General features: G+C 33.6%; 1 protein-coding gene across 1 annotated transcript; it reads right to left on the reverse strand.

Annotated features, from left to right (window-relative positions):
• Window positions 1-4,882: 4,882 nt before the first annotated feature.
• On the reverse strand, window positions 4,883-18,696 carry LOC149560474 (putative leucine-rich repeat receptor-like protein kinase At2g19210). Its single transcript, XM_089824697.1, has 15 exons — window positions 18,621-18,696; window positions 17,635-18,235; window positions 16,513-17,044; window positions 9,450-9,925; window positions 9,232-9,364; window positions 8,813-8,884; window positions 8,493-8,564; window positions 8,317-8,397; window positions 8,050-8,222; window positions 7,761-7,975; window positions 6,597-6,723; window positions 6,440-6,508; window positions 6,171-6,360; window positions 5,549-5,690; window positions 4,883-5,402 (listed from the first exon to the last, which is right to left on the reverse strand). The coding sequence occupies exons 3-15, from the start codon at window positions 16,689-16,691 to the stop codon at window positions 5,112-5,114; spliced, it is 2,220 nt and encodes a 739-aa protein (XP_089680823.1). The 5' UTR covers window positions 16,692-17,044; window positions 17,635-18,235; window positions 18,621-18,696; the 3' UTR covers window positions 4,883-5,111.
• Between the last annotated feature and the right edge of the window lie 516 nt (window positions 18,697-19,212).

The following is a 19,212-nucleotide window of genomic DNA, read 5'->3' on the forward strand; positions in this document are numbered from 1 at the left end:
GATATGTTTATAAAAGAAAATATTTATATTAACCATTTAATACGTTGAATTTTTTTATTTTTAAAACTATATTAAATTACTTGATTAATAAAAATAAATAAAGAAAAACATTAAAAAAATTACTATCATACCTTGTTCTGCCAGAATGAAACTATAGCCCTCTCCTTATTCCACAAATCCAAGACTCCATCTCATTCAAATAACCTCCCAATGGGCAATTTTTTGTTTGTATAATATTGTTGGTTTCAAATGAACTCATTAATGCCAAACTCAGTTTGGCTAGACCAAGTCTGACTGTAACCCTCCATCCCATGTGTGTGCTAGGTGGTGCCTAATCAATGCCACATAATTATGGACAAACCATGTATAGTTAATCTAGGTGCAGTTGTGACAAATCTAGTTGTAACCCAAAAGTTAGCTCTAGGGGTGACACAAATCTATGCATTTGCTCCCAAAGCCTCAAACTTATGGAGAAGTTGAATATGGTACATGGGATACTGATAATATCACCAAAGAAAAAGGTGTGTGAAGGATGTGCAATGTGAAAGCAATATGTAGAAAGGTTTCCATAGGGAAGAATATGGAGGGATAAAACCCCTTCATATTTTTGACTACAGTGATGTGATGGTTTCTTTCAAAACTAAAAAGCAAAGTGGTAAATTTCTAAAGATCATAGGACAGATAGATGAACTAAATATATGAATAATGAATTCTTGGGATTTTGTAAACAAAATCGAATAAAGAAAGAACAAACTATATCTTACTCACAACAATAAAATGGAGTTTTAGAAAGGAAGAATAGGCCCATAATGGAAATGGCTAGGTGCATACTTCATTATGGACATATATTAGTCAATTTTTGGACTAAATTAATTGATATTGTTGTTTACTTTTTAAATCTAACTCCTTCAAAAGTAGTTATGAGCATAACACCTCACAAGTCGTTGACTGAAAGAAATCATATTGTGTCTCATTTTCATATTTTTGGATGGACTTATTATGTTTAGATTCCTAATTACAGGAGAAGTAAATGGAAAGAAAAATTGAGAAGTACATAATGGTGAGATATAGTGAAGAGTCAAAAGTATAAAGACTATATAATTCTAATAAAAGGGAAAATCACATTAGAAAATATATTTGGTTTGATGAAGATATTAAAAGTGATAATTCACCTACATTTTATAAATTTATAATTTTTCTTGAAGAAGATGAGCCTATTGATAATAATGATTCAAATAAAAGTGTGACATCTCTTATAGAAAGAGAAGAAATGTAGGCTAAAGATTCAAGTACCAGTGATGATGAGAACATAAGGAAGACTAGAATCATTCAAAATCTCTATCAACAAGGCCCTAAGAATTTTTCTAACTATTCTCTTATGGATAAAGTCATGAAAGTGCATACTTTGAGCACATCAAGAGAAATATGAATGGGAAGAAGCTATCAAGGAAGAGTACAACTCCTTGATGAAGAATAGAATCTAGGAGTTGAAAACACCTCCAAACCTAAAAGAATTTCATTAGCTACAAATGGACATACATAACAAACTTTACATTAGATGGAGTTGTTGAAAGATACAAATAAAGGTTAGTGGCTCATGGCTTCTGACAAGTACAAGGTATTGATTATATTGAAAAAAAATCTCCAATTACTAGAATGACTTCCGTTCATATGATTATTTCTTTGGCTGTAAAGTGTGGATGGTTCAAATTTTCTAAATGGATGTTTAAAGTTTATTTTATATGGTCATTTAAAAGAAAAAAATTACAATAACTAACCATGTGGATTTGTTAAGCATGGTCAAGAATAACTAGAATGCAAATTGAGAAAATCATTATAAACAAGCTCCAAGGGCATGGTACTCCAAAATAAATAAATTATATATAAAATGTGGATTGGAAAAAAGAAAAGATGATCCAAATGTGCATATAAAGAATATTGGTGATAAAAAATTTAGTATCGTTTTACATGTTTATGAACTAATCATTATAGGACATTCTGCACAATGTATTGAAGACACCAAGAGACAACACAAGAATTTTTTTAAGATAACTGATCTATAATTAATGCATTGTTTCTTGGGTATGAATGATTGGTTTGAAGAATGGAGGATAAAAGTTTGGTGTGACAAAGGAAGGATAATTATTTTCAAACTAAATATGCTCTTCATGTACTGAAAAAGTTCAATATAATTTATTGTAAACCATCCAAAACACCATGTGAAGTAGGATCAAAATTAAGCGTTCATTCAAATCAAAAGAAGGTGGACATAAAATTGTATAGGCAACTTATTGGAGTCATTTATATCTTACCATAACTAGACCAGCTATTGCATATGTAGTTTGTGTTGTATCCATGTACATGGAAAATCTACATTTTGATCACTAGAATTCTTGTAAAAGGATTTTGAAGTACATCAAAGGTACTTACAAGATTGGAATTGAACACAAATATGGAGGAGAGCCTGCTTTAGTAAGTTATATAGATTCTGATTATGCTAGTAGTATTGATGATATAAAATGAATTTTAGGCTATATCCTTAACCTTGGATCAAGACAAATTTCTTAGAGTAGCAAGTACTAATCAACAATTTCACTACCATTGAAAGAGCTAGAATATATTGGCTCCTCAAAGGCATCTCAAGAAGCTCTATGGCTTAGAAGACTACTCAAAGAGACACATCATCAACAAACTCATCCAACTACATATTCTATGATAATCAAAGTACCATCAAGATTGTGACAAATCCTTTATATCATGCTAGGTCAAAGAACATTGAAGTTAATCATCACTTTGTCTATGAATTAATGGAGAGTGAAGTCATAGAGCTACACTTTTATGCCACTGAAGATCAGACTATAGATATATTTACCAAAACATTGTCTACTAACAAATTTCTCAAACTTAAAGCCTTGTTATGTCCCATAAAAGTTGATGTTTGACTTCATTCTTGTAATACTTTATCCCACATAAATAGGTATTAGTGGTTGAAATTAAGGAGGAATGTTAGAATAGTTAATAAACTCTCCTAAATCACTTATCTATGTTAATTAAAGCTATAGTTTGTTAACAACCTTTGTGAAAGACTCTCATTATGTTAAACATGTGTCCAATTAAGATGAGTGTTACCTATATTTTCCTTATCCATGTATGAGTTATATATTCTTCTTCTATTCCACAAATGGGTTCTTATGTTAGCTAAAAGTTCTCTATACATAGAGCCCCTATAATTTTCTTTGCGTGCTACAAATCAATAAATATTTCTTCTCCTTCAAACTATTGTTGCAAAAGTCCTTTGTTTATGTGGTTATGTATCTCTATTTTCATCACCCTTTTACATTGGAAAAACCTTTATCCATGGTTTATGCTTAGAGAGAGTTAATTTACCTATTATATTAAGTTGTATTTATTAACCTATCCAATAATAAAATAGCTATATTATACTATTAAGGGAAGTCAAATGCTATTAATTAAATTATAGAATTTGTGTTGCTTCTTCTAGTTCAATTGGCATCATTGGTGTATGTGCAATTAAATACATACCTAATGTCTCATGAGATAAAAAGAACAATTCTATTATAGATGTCATTTTCTACCACAAGTTTTATGACAAACATTGATGGCGAGTTTGAGCAGTGTGCGAGTTGTTATTTAGTCATAGACTTTGTAAACTAGTGGATATTGAGCATATAGTAATACTGATAAAATATATTTAAAACAACATTTGAAAATTAATATATATTCATTTTCCTGAATCTTCATGATTCAATAGGTGTTCTATATGCAGTTCTCTATATGTAATGGATAAGTTACCATAGATTCAATTGAATTCACTTTTCTCTTAATCAAAGTCTCTTAAAATTTAAAAACTACTATTTTACTCATTTACACTATTGAAATTAATGATAGAAAATCTGCAACCTTTGACTACCCATTATTTTATGTATGAGTTCCAACAAGTATAATTAATTGTTTTAATGCCTCTGAACTGTTCATTTCAAAACAACAAAGCCATGCATGCCATCAGCGTCTACTCGAGATTGAATTGGCATATCTTTTGGTTTGACCATGGAATAAATAATAGATTTGATTGGAAATTCTTTCAAAATCAATTATTAGTTACTTTTAGGCAAAGGATAACAACGGAGTGGATTATATGGAGCTGATTCAACAAAATTTGTAGTTCTAGATTAGGATTAATTTTTCTGTAAAACTAATATTTTATTTCTGGAGAAAAATTATGTAAATATAAAAGTAGCTATGAATAAAATAATTTAAGTCAATTGTTTCCTCAATTATTTTATAGGTTCTCATTTTTGAAATATTTTAAAATAATTTGATGGTATCTATTAGAAGAAAATAAATTACAAACATAGTGATAGATACATATTAATAATCATTTTGATAAATGATATTCAATATTTGAATTTGTACCACCTATTTCAAACAAGATATCTCTTGCATTTCGTTTATTACCTTTTCCATATGCAAGAGTTATAATGAGAATTCCATTTGCAAAAAAAGTGATGAATCACCATCAAAATGATACAGATAATAAGTAGTTAATAGACAATGTAGACGAAAATCTAAGAAATTACAAATGATTTTTTGAAATGGAGAAGAATTATGTAACTAATTTCAAGGTAAGAACAAATGAAATAAATAAATTTGGGGTATATGATAATAATTAAAACTTTATTATATAAATATTGCTAACATAAATCAGGTGATAAATATTGATCGGATACTTCTATAAAAGGACACACCATGGATGTCAAAAGTGATCCTATAAAAGTTTAGCTCAACAATATTTATTTTTGTGAAATGCTAATGCTCTTTACTAAATGTTATGATAAGCTATTGCAATGAAAAAAATAAAAAATAATCCAAAATATTGGTAAGAATTCATTATTACTATTTTGATTTGCTATGCATATTCCATTATGCATTTCATAACATCTTCCACCTCATTTACCAACTTAATATAATTACACATTGAGTTTGTATCTTCTTCTACCTCATTTACCAACTTACTATAACCATACCTATGAGTCCACATTACAAGAGCTAATGGGTATTCTCTTGCCCATTTTGTAATATTATCTTCTACCTCATCTACCAACTGAATATAATGACACGTCAGAGTCAACATTCCGAGAGCATTGTAAAGAAGAGGATGCATTGTCATGTAATTCCACATTTGAATAGCCATATGTTTGGAATCCACTTGTTTCCTTTAATTGTAACACTACCTCACTCATTGTAGGCCTATTCTTAAAATGAGGTGAAGTACAAGCCATTGCCAAATTTGCCACTTTCAACATTGCCTCTTTACTATAGTTTACAAGTAAATTAGGATCTGCAATGTTCTCTATGTCATTGTTTAATAGGGATGTCCTTACCTGACATAAACAAGTGATAATTGAGTATCAATTCTACAAATTAGATATTTTGAATTTTCAATATAATTCTTTTGAAATAATATTAAGAAATTTATAATTAATCTATGTTTAATTTGAATTTTTTTTTTAAAAAAAACTATACTTAACCAATTGTTGATTTGTACATGTTCATTACCAGATATAGAGTCCTCTACAAAGTAAGGATGTTTTCCAGTAATAATCTCCATCAAAACAATCCCAAAGCTATAAACATCACTCTTTTTTGTCAATTGGTGTGTAATATAATATCTGTTAAAAAACCAAATAATAAGTGTTATCATTATATTAATGAAATTTAAAAAATTTAAAAAATTGTTTAAATAACAACGTGCAATCTTCAGAATAATAATCAGGAAACTCTTCTTTTAATGATTCAAAAGCATAAACTAATCTCTTGAAGAAAGCATTTAACCTATCATTTGATATGACTAAGGCATAAGTGTTTGATCAAATTACTTTGTTATATTCAACAGCTCAACACCTTATTGGAAAAGAATTATAGATATTACAAATAAACTCGTATACTAAGATTATAGATTGGTAGCGTAATTATGTGAGACCTTTTCCTTGTTTCAAAGGTAAATCGGTGTGAGATAAACAAAGCAGGGGCAGGGTTTTCTACATCATACATGAATTTTGTGGATTGTAAGAGTTGAATGATAAAAAATTCTTATGTAATTCAGATATATAATTGAATTGAGATCAGTAAGGAAAAGAAAACATATTTACTCTGGATCTAGGTATCCAAAGGTACCCTTGACAAGGGTAGATACGTGTGTAGCTCCATCCAATGGTCCCATCCTTGACAACCCAAAATCTGCTATTTTCGCTTCCAGTTGGTCATTCAACAAGATATTAGAGCTTTTTACATCTCTGTGAATAATGCTTGGTTTGCATCCTACGTGCAGATATTCCAACCCTGCTAAAAGATGACCAATAGTTAGAACCCATGATATTTTTCAAGTTTTCTTTCCCATTCTAGAGTATTTCTTTCTTACCTTGGGCAGCATCTAATGCAATGTTGCGTCGTCTTTCCCAGTCTAGGGTATTTCTTGAAGAAGTTTCATCTGAAACCAAGCAACACAGACTTTTGTTAAGGGAACCAGGGAACATTCTTCCAAAAGTCATAGAATTGAGCATTGTCTTGAAGCATACCATCCAGAAAATGTCGAAGGTCTCTATTAGACATGTATTCATATATAAGAACCAAATTTTGGTCTTCTTTGCAGTAACCTAAGAATTTCACTAGATTCTTGTGGTGTAATTTTGAGAGAATCTCTACCTGCAGCGGTCAACGAAATTGACAGATACCCGTAAGTTCGAGTGTGGAGATCAGATCTCCCTGCAGGAGCAATTGTTCATAATTTCAATTATACTTATCAAAGACATTAAAGATTTTAACTGTTGGCTATCTTTGGATATGGTTGTCTGAAGATGTTTTAGTTACACTTTGTGATTTATATCAACAGATCACATTTATAGCATATTCTAAATTTTCTACTATTATATGATAGATCACAGAATGTGATTCAAAATATTGATGTAAAAAGATTCATATAATGTATGATAATAAAATTGTATAAACTAGATATTAAAGAATCAAAATTTTTATAATGTTACAATATTGTTATTTGGATTCAGCTGAGTAGTTTATAGGTCAAGCTCATTGACCCATTTTTCATGAGTAGCTTCTGAATCAAACTCATTGATCCATATTTAATGAGCAGTTTCCAGGTTAAATTTATGAACCATGTTCAGCTGTGTAGGATTCATCTATGTAGTTTATGGGTCAAATTCAGACCCATGTCTTCTACTTTTCAATTGATGAGTTGAATGAGTTGTTCATAATACTTGATGAAGGTTTTGTAAATGGGATTGCAAGCCAAGTGGGCTTAAAATTGGAGGAGACTCTTGATCTTGTATCCCCCGGCCCCTTTTTTGTGAATTGTATTCTTAGTATTCTTTTTTAATAGAAAAGGACTATTCATCAAAAAAAAAAAAGTGCTTGAGTTGTCGTAGCACTGTTATAGGTGACTTGGGAAGCCCAATCCTTCACCTTATTAAGAATCATGTAGATGCAATGAGTACTAAGCAGACCATTCATTTTCATGATAGATAGATTTTCTTGAAATTATACTAGTGATTCACAAATTAATAAATTTGACGGATAAACTATAAAATTGAATTCTGATAACAATATCGTAATTTAATTTAATTTTTTATAAATCTCTTACTAATCACTTCACTTAAAGAGTGCTAGAGGCTATAATTCTTAAAATTTAAAATATAAAATCGATATGAATGAATCCTTTGTTATACCTCTGTGGAAAACTCTATGGCACCCTGACGTGATTCATCAGACAAGATTTTGACAGCCACATCATTGTCTTGAATACAACCTAGAAAAACGGATCCGTATCCTCCTTTTCCAATCTCGGTCTGAAAGTTACTAGTTATAACTCTTACCTCTTCATAACTGAACGATCGACATCCATCGAATTTGTCAACATCTAAATGACCCGTTTCAGTATTCCCTGCATTGTCCCAAGGGGCTTCTATCAAAATGAAGACCCAAAATTAAAGAGGGAAATGATTTAAGGTGACTTACCTTTTTCAGTTTTTCTTCTTGATTTAAGTTTGATGAAGAATAATATTGCAGTTATGGTGATAAGTGCGCCAACCCCTGCTACTATTAACCCAACAACTAGTGTTTTTGTCGTGCGTCTTTTTTGGGTATTCTTGCAAGTGGCTTCTTGGCAAAGTTTTCCATTGCCATAAACACTGCAAAATCAACAGAAAGTTTAAGACTATGAATATCATCACATGGGGAACATGATTACTGATTGATTTGCATTTTTAAAAACAAAACACTTGCCTCAGAACGAGTTTTCCACGTTGCTTTTTCTCGGAGAGACCCATGGGCACTGATCCATTTAAGTCATTGTCTGACAAATACCTGTATCTCGAAAAGAAAATTTCTCGCAATACTGTACATAGTATGAGTAATATAGCATGAGCTAGAAATACCCAGATGTATATGTTGTGACTCACAGTTGTTTAAGATTTGAAAGAGTAGCCAGAGCCTCTGGTATTGAACCACTCAAATTATTTCTTGCCAAATCCCTGTAGTCAGTGATAAGAATAAAGTTTTTGGTCATATTGACGGCTTTCTTTAAACAGCACACACTAAGTCTTCAATGATGTTTCAGTTCGGAGAAAACTTCCCCTTTGTTTCTCTTTGGAGATGACAACACAGGAAGTCATCTCTGAACGGAAATGTTTATGAATAACTGAATTAAAAGTATAACAGGCTAAGTCAATGTTAAGTGTGATTTAAACATAAAAGTGGCCTGTAAGGATTTGATACTGACAACATAACAAGAGCAGAGAGATTAGCGAAGCTTGGAGGTATGGTGCCATTCAGATGCTTATTGGATAATGTCCTGTACATTAAATTTCTTCATCGTCAATTGAAATTCTATAATAGTAGAGAGGCAGATGGAGAAACAAGTGTAAACTAGACACTAGAATCGTGTTCAGAATAAAGATGAAAGATATTTTAAAAATCAATTTTAAAAAAATTGATTAGTAAAACAGCCAAATCAAATTTATCTGCCTATTTAATGTTAAAAAATATAAGTTCAAATTTAAAATTGAACAAATCTAATGATTCTGAACAATAAACAATACATAACCAAACTAAGATAATAATAGTAATTAACTGATTCCCTTGGACGACTTGGTATCATATAAACATCAATAGCACCATTAACTGAAGGCAAATGTTTACACTGCGATAATTCTAGGTGAGGATTCTTGATTGCAGTCCACCCAATCCCAAGCGTAATTCTCTGGGAAACAGGGATCACCCATCCACTCCCTCTCAAGATTGAAATGCCTCACAACATCAGCTAGTGCATTTACTGTAAAACTGATAAAAAAAATTAGTATGCCATTCAATTTTCTTTAGAGAAAAACCACGATATAACAATTTAAAGCAATACAAACCATCTTCACTCTTAGTTCCATTGTTTTGTAGCCTACTATACTGATAGATATCCAGGGCATTGATAATGGCACCCGTGCTCGATCGATTGGTAGGATCAAGAGAAAATTCAACATTTTCCAAGCTATCAACTTTTATGGGTCCATACTTGAGAACAATCGTATCCAGGTAGTTTTCTAATGTTACACTAGACCATGCATATCCATTGATACTTATATTAAACTGCCTTATTGCATTAACTCCGAGTTCCTCTACTTCAGCAAAGCACATCACAAAATAGTATTCACCAGACTCTGGAACACTTGAATTCCATCTGATATTTCCAACACTCTTGTTGCGGCTCACCAGGGCGGTTTCTAAAACAGCTGCTGGTATTTTGAACTCGTCTTTTGAAGGAATGAAATTAGTGGTATTCCTATAATCTGTATCAATTATTTGTCCCTTTACCCATAGCCTATCAAATTCATCATCTGGATATCTGCAAAACCATTTCAAAGTCAGTGACTATTTATGGACTAAACCATGTATAAACTTTATTAAAATACATAAATATCTTGCCTAAAGGATTTGAGATTAATTGAGTAAAATTGTGCTTGTATTTTGAACATTGAAATTTAATTTTAAATTTAATAGTTATTTATTTGTTATAAATGGAAAACCTCCTTAACTAGCATTATGTCATCAACTTATTCATGTTATTGTTTTTCATTCAATAGACTTCATATTTCTGTGATTCATCATTAGAAAATGAAAGTGTGCACATAAAGAAGAAAATGATAGATCAAAAGTGTATTCAATCTTGATATTAAAGTAGAAAAGAACCCAAAAACAAAAACATAAACAATATGAATATCAAAAAATTAATATTCTTGATTAAAATTAATTGGTTTAAGTATTAAGTTTTAATTCTAAAGGATCAAATTTGACTTTAAAGTAAATAATTGTTTATGTATCTCTTAGACTTATACAAACAATCTTAACTATCAATAATATCATACTCTTGAAGTTGAAATTAATTTGCTAAATTAATTTATTTTCATTCTGAAAAATCCCTTTATGATGGAATAAGTAAGGTTCATAGCAGAGACCGCAGGAATGAAGAATAGGTATGCATATTGGGAATAGGAATGGCTATTCTAATTACAGCTATTTTTTGGAATTGGTATAAGCTCATTTTAGAGGCAAAGTGGGAATATGTATTCCTCCTCCCTATTCCAATTGACGAACCAAAATAGAAAATTGAAAACATATTCCAAATTTTCTATTCCTATTCCAACAATACTAACTAAGATACCCAAATTTCTCTTACCCAAATTAATCTAAAAAAAGCATCAAAACTGTATGATTCTCCTTATATTTAAACATTTACCATATGCTAAATACCATGACTTTGTTGAAAGGATTTAAACAAAGAAATTAAATGTTGCAATCCAGACTGCAGAGTATTGAATTAATAAGAAAAAGTTGTTTACAAAATGAGCAGGAGCAGCATATAAATGGGCTCCAATAATATTACAAATGAAGAGTCTTTGGAAACCAAGAGACTCGATTATTGGAGGGAACAATGATGACTGTTGGCCTTCACAATATCAACAAACTCCCACCTGAAGGACAACCAATGCTGCAACTGATCACCCAATACCCTGCTCAAAGAATGATCTATCTTTTCTTCACAAGCCCAAGAGAAGTTCTAGCACATTCAAACTTCTCTTTGGCAACAACCTTCGTGAATATATCAGCCGGATTGATCTTGGTGTCAATCTTGACAGCATTCAACTTGCCCTCTTCGACTGCATGATGAACAAAGTGAGCATGTGCATCAACATGCTTGGAGTGACGTTGGGATGACTGATTATGCGCCATGAAGATCGCACTACGGCTGTCACAAAATAGATTATATTCATTTTGATGAACTTTCAAGTCACCAAGTAACCGTTGAAGCCAAATCATTTCCCTTGCACCCTCGGAAAGAGCTAAGTATTCAGCTTCAGCTGAAGAAAGAGCAATGGAATGTTGCAACCGTGATGCCCAGCTGATCGCAGCTCCAGCAAATGTGAAGGTGTAACCAGTGGTAGACCTTCGTTTATCCAAGTCTCCAGCAAGATCAAAATCAGTGTAACCTTGTTACTGAATTTTGTTTCCGCCAAAACATAAAACATAATCTGAAGTGCCTTTTAGATACCTTAGTATCCATTTGACGGCTTCCCAATGAGCTTTTCCGGGATTGCTCATGAACCTGCTCACAACTCCCACCGCATGAGCAATGTCAGGCGAGTAGAAACCATAGCATACATAATACTACCAATGGCTGATTTGTATGGAATTTTCTCCATAAATTCTTTTTCTTCCTGTGTTTGAGGACATAATTCAGAACTTAATCGAAAGTGACCAGCAAGAGGAATAGGAGTTACTTTTGATTCAGCCATGCCAAATCTTTCAACAACTTTGTCAATGTATTGTTTTTGAGACAAAGTGATTTCTCTCTTTTTCCTATCCCTTGTGATTGTCATGCCAAGAATCTTTTTGGCCACCCCTAAGTCTTTCATTGCAAATTGGCTTGCCAATTTTTGCTTCAACTCATTAACGATTCTTTTGTTTGTGCTAGCTACTAACATGTCATCGACATAAAGAAGAAGGATGACAAACTCTCCACTTGGAAGTTTCTTGAAGTAGACACATGGGTCTGATTCACATCTTGTGAAATTATGCTCAGCCATGAAGCAGTCAAATTTTACATACCACTGTCTTGGGGCTTGTTTCAAGCCATACAAGCTCCAATTTAATTTGCAATAAAGGTGTTCATGTCCCTTCTTTACGAACCCTTGTGGCTGCTCCATGTACAGTTCTTCTTCTACATCACCATGTAGGAAAGCGGTTTTCACATCAAGTTGTTCTAATTCAAGATCCCATGCTGTTGCTAATCCCAGAACAATTCGGATAGTTGTCATTTTGACAACTGGTGAGAAGATTTCATTGAAATCTATCCCTTGTTTTTGATCAAATCCCTTTACCACCAATTTGGCTTTGAAGCGTTTATTGCCTTCCGCTTCATCTTTCACACGATATATCCACTTGTTCCTAAGTGGTCTTCGATTAGGCGGAAGAGATACCAAATCCCAAGTCCGATTCTTGAGTAAAGAATCCATTTCTTCATGCATCGTTGTTTGCCATTTATCACTATTGACATCTTTGAGAGCTGCTTTGAATATAGACGGTTCTGAAAATTCTGAAACTAGAATTGAAGGCTCTGCTTCTTCAGCGTACAATAATTCATAATCAGAGAATTTAGTCAGCATTCTCTGTTCTCTAGTGGATCTTCTCATTTGGGGTTCTCTGTTCTCTGGTTGAACCAATTCAAATGGAGAACCGGTTTCACTAGTTCGCTGGTTTAAATGTTGAATGCCCTCTCTGCTGCTTGAGAACAGATTATTATGAAGTATGCCTTCTCCCTGTGATATATTTGTATTGGGTGCCTCAAAACCGGTATGTAAACTATGTTGATTTGGAGACATGTTACCTCTACCTGCCATATTACCTACACAGTGAAAGGGTCTTTGACTGCCATGAAACTGCCGTGAAACTGTCTCCTCTGCATGAAGCTGTTCCCGTGAATTACCAAGATGTTGGTCTGTGCTCCCACCATGATTACCCTGCACATTAACGTCCTGCAAATCAATTTGTAGACCCTGTGAAATAGCTCTAACACATTGCAAATGGAGTTCTGCACCCTGTACATTCACCTCTGTTATGTGCGTTTGAACCTGGTTTTCATTTGCCCCTTGCGGATTATGTGCAGGCTACAGATTAGTTGGACCTACACTCTGAAATTGCCCATGTGTATTGCCAAGATTGTGTCTTGAGTTTCCACCATGCTCAAATGGATATAGTGACATACGTTTATTGTGAGTACTCTGTATATAGACAAGATTGCCATGGATATCAATTGGCACAGCCTGTGAATTACTCTCATCCTCCAGATTGATGTCCTGCAGTTCTATTTGCCCACCTTGCATCGGTGGATGAGCATTATAGTCCTTTGACTGATAGCCCATTGTAGTAAGAGGATCCCTTGTACTTTGGTTTGAAAAACTTTTACAAGCTTGATCGTGATGGAGAGACAAATTCCTGTCATGAGAAGAGATATCAAAAAAACTCTTGTGTAGAACTATCATCATGTCCTGTGTTCCCAGGAGTGGAAGAAGATGAAAAATTTGGAAATAGTACAAAAGTGGGACTATATGAAATAGTGTTAGAAACTGTTTGTGGATTCAATCCAACATTCCTTTGTGCAGCGATTGGCACAAATTCTTTTTCAGACATTTACTGAGAATTTAATGCTGGAAATGTTTTCTCATTGAAGACAACGTCTCTGCTTCTAATAATCTTCTTATCAGTTAAGCTCCAAAGCCTGAAGCCAAACTGATCCTCTCCATAGCCAACGAATATGCAAGGCTCGGATTTAGGATCCAGCTTGCTTCTTTTTTCTTTGGGCACATGTGCAAAAGCCAGACAACCAAAAACTTTAAGATGAAAATAAGAGAGTCTTCTACCTTGCCATTCCTCTTCTGGAATTCCGAAGTTCAACCTTGAAGAAGGACTTCGATTAATGAGATATACGGCTGTATTACATGCCTCAGCCCAGAATTCTTTGCCCAATCTTGCATTTGAAAGCATACACCTAGCTTTCTCCATTATTGTCCTATTGAGTCTTTCCGCTGCCCCATTTTCTTAAGGGGTGTAGGGCACAACTTTCACCCTACGAATACCATTATCTGCACAATAATTGTCGAACTCCAACGAACAAAACTCACCTCCATTATCCATTTTTAAACATTTGATCTTATGGCCCCTTTGGTTTTCAACAAGAGCTTTGAAAACTTTAAGCTTAGAAAAGACTTCAGATTTATTTGTCATCATATATATCCATACTTTCCTAGTACAGTCATCAAGGAATGTAACAAAAAAATTTGAACCTCCTAAAAAGCTTACCTCAACCGGACCAAAGACATCCAAGTGTACAAGTTCCAATGGTTTCTCCTTGAGATCATGTCCATCTTTCAAGAAGCTGACCCGCTTTTGTTTTCCGTAAAGACAATGTTCACAAAATTGCAAGTTTTCTGATTGGAGACCAGGTAGTTGATCCCTTTTGAGCATTATCTCAAGGCCCTTTTTGCTCATGTGGCCTAATCTTTGATGCCAAAGTGCTGCATCGCTGCCCATGACTATCATAGCAGCCCCTATTTCAGTAGGCTTCTCAAGGAGATAAAGATTGCTAACTTTGTTTCCCTTGGCAATTATTCTTGAACCCTTGGTAACTTTCCAAGTATCGAAATATAAGAATGGATAATATCCTTGGGCAAAGAGCTGACTAACCGAAATTAGATTTCGATTTAATTTGGGAACATGGCGAACATCTTTTAACAACCATTTCCCTCCATCTTCCAGCGGTAACAAAATGTCACCTTTGCCAACTATTTCGCAGGATTTGTTGTCTCCAAGAAATACCTCTCCAAATTGACCACCATGGTAGTTTGTGAAATAATCCGTACATGAAGTAGCATGGAAAGAAGCTCCGGAATCTATCACCCAAGAATCTGATTTTGTGTCACTTGTAGAAAGAACTAAAGCACTTTCATCTTTCTCATAGGTTGTATTTGCTTCCATGTTTCTCACATTTTCTTGTGCTTTCTTGTAAGCCCAACAATTTCTCTTTGTGTGGCCAGGCTTATCACAAAACCAGCATTCACCATTCCTACCTCTTGACCTTGAACGATTGGGTGACTTTGATCTTCGCTGATTGTAATTATTATTTCCTCTATGATGGCTTCTTCCTCTTCTCTCAGTGCTGATCATAGTGAGAGCATCACCGGATGAGGAGTCTTTGTTACTCCTTCTCATGTCTTCACTTAATAAAGTGGCAACAACTTCATCATAGGCCAGCTTTGACTTCGTAGAGCTTGAAGTACTTACAGCTATAACTACGGGATCCCAACTGTCAGGTAAAGAACATAACAAGATGATTGCTTTGGATTCATCATCTTGAGTCATACCAACCGAGCTTGCTTGACATAATAGGGTGTTCAAATCATTTATATGATTTGACATTGCAATCCCTTCCTTCATTTTCAGTTTGTAGAGTTTCTTCATAATGAAGATTTTGTTTGCAGCCGACGCCGTTTGATACATATTCTGAAGTTTGTCCCAAACATCTTTCGTTGACGTCTCATTTGAGACATTGAACAAGACATTTTTCGCTAGTGAGAGAAAAATGGATGCCATCGCCTTGTCATCCATCTTTTGCCAATCTTCATCAATCATTGTAGACGGTTTCTTAGACTTTCCTTCGATTGCAAGAGCCAAGTCTTGCTTAACCAGCAAGGAACACATCTGCACTTTCCCCAGGCTGTAATTCTTGCCTGTAAATTTCTCTATTTTCAAATCCTCCATCTTTCCGAAAAATTCAACACTGATTTTCCAATCTGCACACCTCGTGCTCTGATACCAATTGAAAGGATTTAAACAAAGAAATTAAATGTCGCAATAAGAAGAAATACGCAACACCGGATTTATCCTGGTTCACCACAATAGTGGCTCCAGACTGCAGAGTATTGAATTAATAAGAAAAAGTTGTTTACAAAATGAGCAGGAGCAGCAGGAAACCAAGAGACTCGATTATTGGAGGGAACAATGATGATTGTTGGCCTTCACAATATCAACATTTGTTAGAGTGTGTAATTTCCTACTCAAATGAAATGTAAAATCATAATAGAGGATTTTAGAAATTCTTGGATTGACAAATAGGGTTAGGTAAGTTCTAGAAATCATTTATTTTTAGATAGTTATAGAAAATTTTATTTGTTCTATATCGGTTAATTTACACCAGAAACAATCAAAGACCAGCATCTGGATGAAATGGTTAATAGAATGTATTTTTCCATTTTAGTTTATTTTGTCCATCCGCCTTTCACAAAGGCGTATGAGAGCTGTCCTGAGTTTTTACAGACTTCCACCAATAATAATCTATTAAAAAAGGAATAAATAGTAAAAATGACAGAGAGAAACTACCTTATTTGAGACTTTGACAAAGCTCCATAATCCCTATGTATTGTGCTCAATAAAGAGAGATGATATCCTACAGCCTCATACATAGCCGGCATGAGCAGGCGAAATTCCAAGGTTGAAATGAAAGGAACGTCATCCGTACTGCGACCAAAACACACATCAATAGAGGGACTTCTGGCCATAGTGTTTATCCCGTTGCAATATGTCTGAGTACTATCTTTTATTGTAACAGTGACCCAAAAATTAGCGTCAACCAGCAATTCAAATTGTGGTTGTGAGTCACGGCGATCATAGTTACCATATAAGAAACAGGCACGAATTAAGTATTTTCTTCCGAGCAGAGCGGGTAAATTGTAGCAATTTCACTTGCCTTGAGGAAAACTCCGAAGATATCTCAATGGCTTTTCCACCTCTGACTGATCAGTTGAAATGTTCTTTACTTCACCTGTGTTAATGTACTCATCATCTGAGATCCAGCTAATGCCACGTGTATCATTATATCCCCCTTCTCCTCCACAATCCAGACTGATGAATCCTGTACATATATAAAAGCTAGCCTCTAGTGAATATAACATTAGTTCTGCGAATATCTAACTGAAAGAAAAATAAATAAATCCAAAATAAACACAAGAGTAAAAGCTGCAATAATGGAGAAAGGAGATTTTATACATTGATTATAAAAACTGATTACAATACCTCTTATTTCATTTATGGAGAGTTTTATATGGCGGAAAAATCAGAGATCAATTACAAATCAGACTAGTAACACAGTTGTAAACTATCTATAATTATTAGAATGCTGTGATTTATTTATACTGATTAAACAACTACAGAGATAAATAGATTAAGGATTCTAACTGAAGCTTTTCAATGCAGTTCTGAAATGATCTTTAGTTTATCATAAACTTTGACATTCATAATATGGTTCGTAGCTGGTGACAAATTTTGCATGCAAGTGGTTTCTATTGATCACAAAAACTCATCACCATCTAAAATCTTCAAATTCATCATTGTCTCTTTTTCCAATTCTATCAAGTCTTAAAACTTACACAAAACTATATCATAAGTCTCAAAATTCTTGAATCAAACCTAGGAAATCAGATTATTCTCTTTGGATTCACTAACCATTAGCTATGGCAATCTGGATGTCTAGTCCATTGTAGATTTAGGTGTGAAACTCTCGTGTCTTATAAACACCTTCCATTGAGCTACAATCTTGATGTCTAGTCCCTTGTAAATTTAGGTGTGAAACCCTTTATCTTATCAACACCTCCCATTGAGCCATAGTGTTGGTGCTTGCCAGATCCAAACTTTACTGAGCACTCCTGCCTAATTGCTTACCAAAATTTAAAAACTTAATAGTTGAACATTTAACAATATCATTCTCTTATCAAATGACAACTTCTATCCTCCTCTACCTCTTTTTGACCTCCTTTTATCTTATTTTGTGCACACTTCCACTTTTTCTCAGCCTCAACACTTATTCAAAGGCATTATTCACAAAAAATAAATAAAGATAAGAAACTACATGAGATATCCAAACTACAATCTCCTTTCCTCAACTATATTTCACTTTTCTATTGAAAAAATTCTTCTCATCACCAACCTAAATAGATCTTAGATGAGCTTAGCAAGCCTGAATTTCTTTTTTCTCTTTCGACCTTCTCGTTCCCATTGTAACTTGCTACAAACTTCAATAGCCCTTTGAATCTAACCTGTTCTGGTCCTAAATTAAAGAACAGAAAATAACAAGTAAACACAACAAGAAAAACTGCTACAATGGAAAAATGAGATTATAGTTATTGATTATAAAAATTGATTACAACACAGATTAGTTACAAATCAAACTATTAGCAGAACTGTAGACTATCCATGATCATTGGTTATGATTTATTTGTACTGGTTATAATATAGAATTCTAACAAATCAATCCTTATAACAGAAAAATTCTGATGTACTGAAGAACTAGAGGAGACTCTGACTTAGACTCTAATGATGAAATGTTTGCATCAGTTATAGCTGCCGTGACTTTGATAAAATTGTATCAATCCTTGGTTTACCAATACCTAACTAGACACGCGAGGGAGAATTAGTAGCCTTTCAACACTAACCTGGTTGTGCATTCAGCAAACCACATATTGAAAATGCCAACAAAAATTCAAAGGTAACCGTCTTTAAAATTGTTCTATCCATTCTGATTACAATGGGATTACAATGGGACTTCTTTCTGAGTAATCTGTGAGCGTTCTTTAATGCTTGGAATTTGAGAAAGTGAAAAAAATATGACTGCAGAGTATTGATTATTGAGTTTGAAACAACTAGCTAAACTATTTAGGAAGAAAAAGAATGAACGTCTTTATTTTATTACATGTGTCCAGAAGTCTCTCATATTGCAGATTATTGACTTTTGAACCAAAATAATTAGATGGTATTTTGAGGGGAAAACAATCAACTAATTATATGCTTCCACAAGTCACGGATAATATCCTAAACCATCAAACAGGGAACACGGACTTACCTTTCAAACAGGGCTCATAATGGATGTGAAATTTGCATGATACATACCTACAAGCAAAAGATAATAAAGTAGGCCTAATAAAAAGTTGTAAGATTGTCATCCTTGCATATTTTTCTTTGATTAGGTTAACTGTCATTATCGGTCTCTCTCAAATTAATCCACAGTAACTCGCTAATAAAATATAA

This window comes from Cupressus sempervirens, chromosome 4 (assembly GCF_028749045.1).
Source record: "Cupressus sempervirens isolate cs-2001-9-10 chromosome 4, ASM2874904v1, whole genome shotgun sequence".
Lineage (NCBI taxonomy): Eukaryota > Viridiplantae > Streptophyta > Pinopsida > Cupressales > Cupressaceae > Cupressus > Cupressus sempervirens.

What these genes read in the sequence shown, in the direction of transcription:
- LOC149560474 (XM_089824697.1), bottom strand. Translation starts at nt 16,691, where the DNA reads ATGGCCAGAAGTCCCTCTATTGATGTGTGTTTTGGTCGCAGTACGGAT. An exon ending in CGTGGAAAACTCGTTCTGAG is followed by an intron (nt 8,223 to 8,316) that starts GCAAGTGTTTTG and finishes TTGATTTTGCAG; the next exon opens with TGTTTATGGCAATGGAAAAC. An exon ending in CCATAGAGTTTTCCACAGAG is followed by an intron (nt 6,724 to 7,760) that starts GTATAACAAAGG and finishes TGACCGCTGCAG; the next exon opens with GTAGAGATTCTCTCAAAATT.